The sequence below is a fragment of the Ictalurus punctatus genome, chromosome 8, assembly GCF_001660625.3.
Source record: "Ictalurus punctatus breed USDA103 chromosome 8, Coco_2.0, whole genome shotgun sequence".
Lineage (NCBI taxonomy): Eukaryota > Metazoa > Chordata > Actinopteri > Siluriformes > Ictaluridae > Ictalurus > Ictalurus punctatus.
This window is the reverse complement of record NC_030423.2, coordinates 11,746,593-11,753,007: the sequence shown is the minus strand read 5'-3', so window position 1 is coordinate 11,753,007 and position 6,415 is coordinate 11,746,593. Positions and strand designations below refer to the sequence as shown.

The window sequence follows — 6,415 nt, the reverse complement described above, 5'->3', positions numbered from 1 at the left end:
GTATATGTTTACAAAGGTTTATTTAAAAAACAAGTGGTGGAAAGAGTAATGAACAAGACAAGGTAAAGCTAAAAAATCTAAAAACAGAAGCCTAGAAATCTAGAAACAGAAATCTAGAATCAGAACAACAGCAACTTGTTACTGATCTACCAGTAGCAGCAGCCATACTTCTCTAGCAGGTCTTTCAAGTCATTGTTGTCCACACATCCTACAGAGTAACCAGAAAAGGTTCTGAACATGCCTGTATTTTGTTTATTCATGATGAAAGTAAAGATCTGGTGTATCTGTTTGTAGAACCAATGGTGAAAGCAAAAAAACCTTTTCAGAATATAAATAGTCTAATACACTACTATTAGATCAAATGTTGATGTATTGATCCATGACACAGCACTCACATTTCTAGGTCAAATTTACTATTCACAATGATTCATGTGTGATAACCATGTCTTTCATACATTTTTTATGAGGAGGCATAAACATTACTTATTCCATAGTTACAGTGCTGTGAAAAAGTACTTGCCCCCACCCTGATTTGTTCTATTTTTGTGTATATCTCCTACTAAATTGTTTCAGAAATTAAAACAAAATCTAAGAAAAAAACAAAGGCGACCTGAGTAAACACAAAATACAGTTTTTAAATGATACTTATTCATCGAATTTCCCAAATCTATGAAACTGCATTCATAATGGGGTTCAGCTAGACTAGACACAACCAGGCCTGATTACTGCAAACCATGTTCAATCAAATCAACACTTAAATAGAACTTTTTCAGCAGCATGAACTTGGTTAAAAGGTCTTACCCAGTAATACACTGTGCCAAAATTGAAAGAAATTCCAAAAATGATGAACAAAAGGTGACTGAAATTCATCAGTCTGGGAAGGGTTACAAAGCTATTTCAAAGGCTCTAGGACTCCAAATGACCACAGTGAGAGCCATTATCTCCAAATGGAAAAACTCGGCACAGTAGTAAACTTTCCCAGAAGTGGCAGACCTTCCAAAATTCCTCCAAGAGCACAGCAATTACTCATCCAGCAAGTCACAAAAGAGCCAAGGACAACATCAAAGGACCTACAGGCCTCTTTTGCATCAATAAAGGTCGCTGTTCATAAATCCACTATCAGAAAACCACTGGGGGAAAATGGCATCTATGGAAGAATGGTGAGGTGAAAACCACTGCTGACCCAGAAGAACATTAAGGCTAGTCTGAATTTTGCCAAAACACACTGAAACCTTTTGGGAGAATGTTCTGTATATTGATGAATGTGGAAAGTGGAACTGTTTGGAAGACAGGGGGCCTGTTACATCTGGCGTAAATCAAACACAGAATTCCACAAAAAGAACATCATACCTACAGTCAAGCATGGTGGTGGAAGTGTGATGGTGTGGGGATGCTTTGCTGCTTCAGGGCCTGGGCAACTTGCAGTAATTGAAGGAAACGAATTCTGTTCTCTACCAGAAAATCCTGTATTGTGTGTTTACTCAGGTTGCCTTTGTTTTGTGATGTATTTCGTTTGAAGGCCTAAAACTGTTTAGTATGAGATATACACAAAAACAGAAGAAATCACAGCACTGTATATCACTTTACTCCTGGTTCAGTAGACAATCTGGATGTCCATGTGCATCTGCCGTTTTTAGACTAGCGTTTACATGTGATATTTATTAAAGAAGCTTCTTTAATAAATATCTGAACACAATGTCTGAGCCTAAGATTGGATGAAACTCTAGACTAATTTCTCCCAACAGTCCAGAGCCAGTTGAATGATGACATGACCTTCCATCCGAGACATTAGCACTCACTTCCGTGTTAAGTAACAAGGATGTCACTACATTATTCAGTGTAACTGAGACCAGACTGAAAAATAAATGAGTAGACATGCAGGCTAAGACTCAGGAGATAGTGGAACAGCCGAAGTAGCGTTAAGCAACTATAACGATGCACTACTGTGCCAAGAGCAAGGAGTGTTTTCTTTAAAGGAGTGGCTCACCACTATTTAGCTTCCCTCAAATTCCAAATCTCCTCACGTGCACTCTTAGAATACATGTATGAACAAACCTTGTTTTTATAGTGTCTCTGCATTAGACTGCACATGTTATGAATGGACATTTACAACTATTTCATTCTTATAACTTGTACCCAATAATCCAGGGTTTAATTTTGTTTTTGTTTTTTTCTTCTTCCTCTTAATGAATTAAGTTTTAATGAGGCATATACTAGTACTATGTTTCAGCACGGCGGTAGATGGCGCTGTAGTGCTCTGTTGTGGTCTGTGCGCGTGCCCGCTTAACGCGCGCTGTGAGCTAATGAATGTAGCAGAGGAGGGGAAAAAGAGAAGGAAAACTTCGGTAAAAATGGCGGAAGGCACAACGTCTCTAAAAGGATTGCGAGCACAAATGGGTAGGAATTCACCAATTACATCTGTTTTCGCAGCGTTTGCCGTGTGATAGTGTACAAATCAGGCTTTTGTAACAAGTTTGAAGTGTTTTGAAGCAGTTGAAATGATTTCTGCTGAAAGTCAGGCACTTTCATACACCCAAGCTGCAGTTTACCGGGTTTTAGCAAAATGTTTACCGGGCTTCAGCAGTGTTTACCGGTGACTCTTCAATTCACTTTACCGAAGAAAAGTTGAACCGAGCCTACAAATGTGGTGTTTTTTCTTCTTGCTCGACTATTTAGTTTGTGGCTAATAATGGACATCGCTAGCTAACTGTGCAGCTAATTAGTTTTTATTTTAATGGCTCCTGGTTGTATTTACCGGGATTAAAAATGCGTTGCAAAGTGACGTTAGCGTTAGTGACCCGTGATCTATGGCTTTAGCTGACACAGATCCGTGTCTCTGTTTAGCTCGCTTGTCTGGCGCCTCTGAGACACGTAGCTAAGGATGCTCCTGTCATCTTGTGACTGTCTAGCTGACTAGCTAAATTACCTCCAGGGGCAAATAACAACTCAATAACCTAGCGAATAGCGGCAGATAAATATATTGTGTTCGCGTTTCCAAATAGTCAATACAGGTAAACTAGTCGCTGCTGTTGTTATTATTGTTGTTGTTGTTGTTTTAAGGGCTCGTTTGTGATTTTTGGTAAGTTCGCTAACTAGCTTAGCTTATCTGTAGCAGCTCTACATACTTCACCGGCGAGCTAATTTGCCGTTAAGCGTCCTTACACTCGTAGTGTTAATCTCTCTGTGACTGGCTTTGTTTCTGTCTAATATGTCAGATTAGATCTTTTAGCATCTGATTGATTTGATTTTGTAGGGTTGTCACGATACCAACGATTTGTCTTCGATAGCTTTAGCAGGTGTAGTGTGGTGATGCTGGAAACAATTCTTTGGCACGAAAATAACACGTAAAGAAATTCAGTTCAAATGAACATTGTTAAAGTTAAGACTGTTGAGATAAATGACAATTTCCTTATTTTTTATTTATTTATTTATTTATTTATTTATAATTATGAATAGGAAGCTGTTCAGTAGGGATGGCCGATATGGACTTAAAACTATATCACTATATTCTCTGGTATTTTATTGAGAGAACGATATCAGTGACGATATAAATATAGTACCGTGCACCATTGTTTTTGGCTACGAGTGATAGCTGTGATGTGATCTCTCTTAATGTCTAGTGTTCCTGGCCCTGGCCACAAATCTTCTTCCTTGTTCCCTAGCTGGCAACAGGATGTGGTTGCCTCTAGGGTTGCACGGTATACCGGTACTACCATAGTATCGTGGTAAAAGCTTCATCATACTGCTTCTAAATTCAGTTATTTATTCCTAATGTTAAGGACAATTTCCATTTGAATGATTTCACTGCTCTAGGACAGAGGTTCTCAACATTTTGTAACTAAAGCCCCCCCCAAGCCTCCCCTACCATGTGGCATGCCACCCCCAGATATATATATATATATATATATATATATATATATATATATATATATATATATATATATAAACATAATCTAAATGACTTTTCATAGCTTTTATGATTTTTTTTTTTTTTTTTATGATTTGTATAAAACTATATAACTGTCAAATAAATGTTTCTGAACACTATAACTTCTTTGAACAAGATTACTAGGTTATAATAACTTGGACTATTTTACATGTAAAACATGTTGCATTACATTCGTCCTGCGTTCTAAAAACATTCACGTAAGATTGATGTAAATTGGGAGGAAGGGCACATCTCGTTATCCATGACATTTTTAAATCTCCGGCTCTCAGACTCTCACTGAACAGAGCAGACACTGAGAGAGGTGAGCGTGCAGCGGGAAAGCAAGACCTCGCGCTTACGTGACAGTACTGCCGACCTTTGGAAAGTCACTAAGGTTTGTCCAAAAAGTTGCTGGATTTGTCGCTAGGGGCTTTTTTTTTTTTCTTTCTCAAAAAAGTTGCTGAAGGGGTCTGAAAAGTCACTAAATTGGCAGCACTGGTCTGCACTGACAGCTAGATAAATGGCTGGCTAAACTCCGCCTCTCCTCAGGAAAAAGAAAATGCAAAGGGAGAGGGAACGTGGGGGTTTTCAGTTATGCACATTCTATTTGAAAAGCAATAAAATACACCAAGTACCCAAATGATGCCCTGTCTGTCTTTTTTTCTTGAAAACAATTTGTGCCCCCTTCTGATCTCTCCACCCCCTGTTGAGAACCACTGATCTAGGGAACAACAGATGAAATATGTGGCACATTGAATTAGTTGCTTGCCAACTGTATGATTGTTCTTGAGGGGTTCCCATCCTCATCCTGGTAAATGATAATGGTCTACACTTATATAGCTTTTATCCAAAGTGCTTTACACTGTGTCCCATTCTCTCACACACACACACACACACACACACACACACACACACACACACACACACACACACACACCCCCCCCAATGGTAGCAGAGCTGCCATGCAAGGCGCTAACTTGCCATCGGGAGCAACTTGGGGTTTAGTGTCTTTCCCCAGGATATGTGGAGCCATGTGGGCCGGGAATTGAACTGCCAACCCTACGATTAGTGGACAACCCACTCTACCACCTGAGCCACAACCATGGTTTCATTGAATGTTTCGAGTAGCACTGACCAGTCAAGGATTGTCATGCATTGTACGATATACCACCCCAAATTGCACATACCCCAAGCCCCCCCCCCACGGTATTGGGTAAAGAGCTGACGGAAACACTCTAGCATTAAGCAACACCAATTCATAAGGTTCCAGTGATTTGCATGTGATACATTGTATCACACTCCTTCAGAATTAGGCTATTTAAACATGAAGCATGTTTTCTAAATCAATGAGCCCGCTGATGTCGGCACAGTGCATGTTTTTTCCCCATCCGAATCAAATTCACTGCAAGGAAAGTATCAAATTTTACCGATTCAAACTGTTTACCACGGTGTGGTGTTGAAAGGCCATAAAACTTTGTGCAGCTGTAATGAACAGCACGGGACCAGACTTTACTGCTGTTTGTAACAAGAGGCTCGAGGTTGTAAAATTGTTCCTATGGTACACCGTGTATCTTCTTAATTACATCAAAGTAACAACTGAATAAATCTCTTTAAATGCCTGCAGAAATACGCAACCTTAGACAGGAAACTTAAGAATGTAAAAAGTCGATATAAGGTTTGGGAATCGGCAATCACCTTGTGCTGCGTTTTGGGATCTAACTCCCATCTTGGTTCTAGTTTTGCCAAGGTGTTCTGAGCCTCAGTGGAAACCATAGGTGCATCCTAAATCGCATGCTTGCGCATTATTCGACGGCATTTTTTATTTAGTGTAAGTAGTTTGTTCAAACTGAAAACTCCAACTAGAAGCATTAGAGCACTTCAAGTATTCAGATGATGCACTTATTGCTGAATTCTGAACAATGTGGGAAGAATGAGCAGTAGACGAAGAAATGCCTGCAGTTAACAGTAAGGCCAATTGTGAACTAGTGTGTCCTGACACAGAGAGCTGGCCCACTCCACCAGCAAGAACCACAGTTGACAGCAAGTCCATTCTGCATTGGCAAAGAGGTCCACGTGTGTCCTGCCAAACTGGACACCAGTTCTGTGTGCAGACACATGCCTGTAAGTGATGTCTCTACAGTGTGTCTGCTGAACCGTTGTGCCATCTCAGGAAATGAGTCTCTTTCAGAGAAGCTAACAGTTAGTACGTTTACGTGGACAACAATAATCCAATATTAACCCGATTAAGACAATACTCTGATTAATAAGCTACCATGTAAACAGCGATTATTGATTGCCTTAATCCGACTAAAGTCATACTCGAAGTAAACACAAATTAATACATGTGGAGTATTCCTGTTTTAGTCACATTATTGAAGTGCATTACAGACATGCGCACAACTTAATCACACTTTTAACGTTGTGTGGGAGTTTTCACTACATTTTGTCACAGGACACACACACACACACACACACAGCAGTGCTCAA

The 6,415-nt window shown here is 39.8% G+C and overlaps 1 protein-coding gene across 10 annotated transcripts in view; it reads left to right on the top strand.

Moving 5' to 3' along the window:
- The first annotated feature begins 2,278 nt into the window (after positions 1–2,278).
- The window catches only part of map7d3 (MAP7 domain containing 3), a 41,653-nt gene continuing 37,516 nt past the window's right edge, over positions 2,279–6,415 (top strand). For 9 of the 10 annotated variants that reach the window (XM_047157179.2, XM_017474716.3, XM_017474712.3 and 6 more), the window contains exon 1: positions 2,280–2,397. In XM_047157179.2, coding sequence (XP_047013135.1) covers positions 2,304–2,397 — 94 coding nt within the window. In that variant the 5' untranslated portion in view covers positions 2,280–2,303. Of the gene's footprint in view, positions 2,398–6,415 lie in introns of all 10 variants that reach the window. The other variant, XM_017474710.3, reaches the window with a different exon arrangement.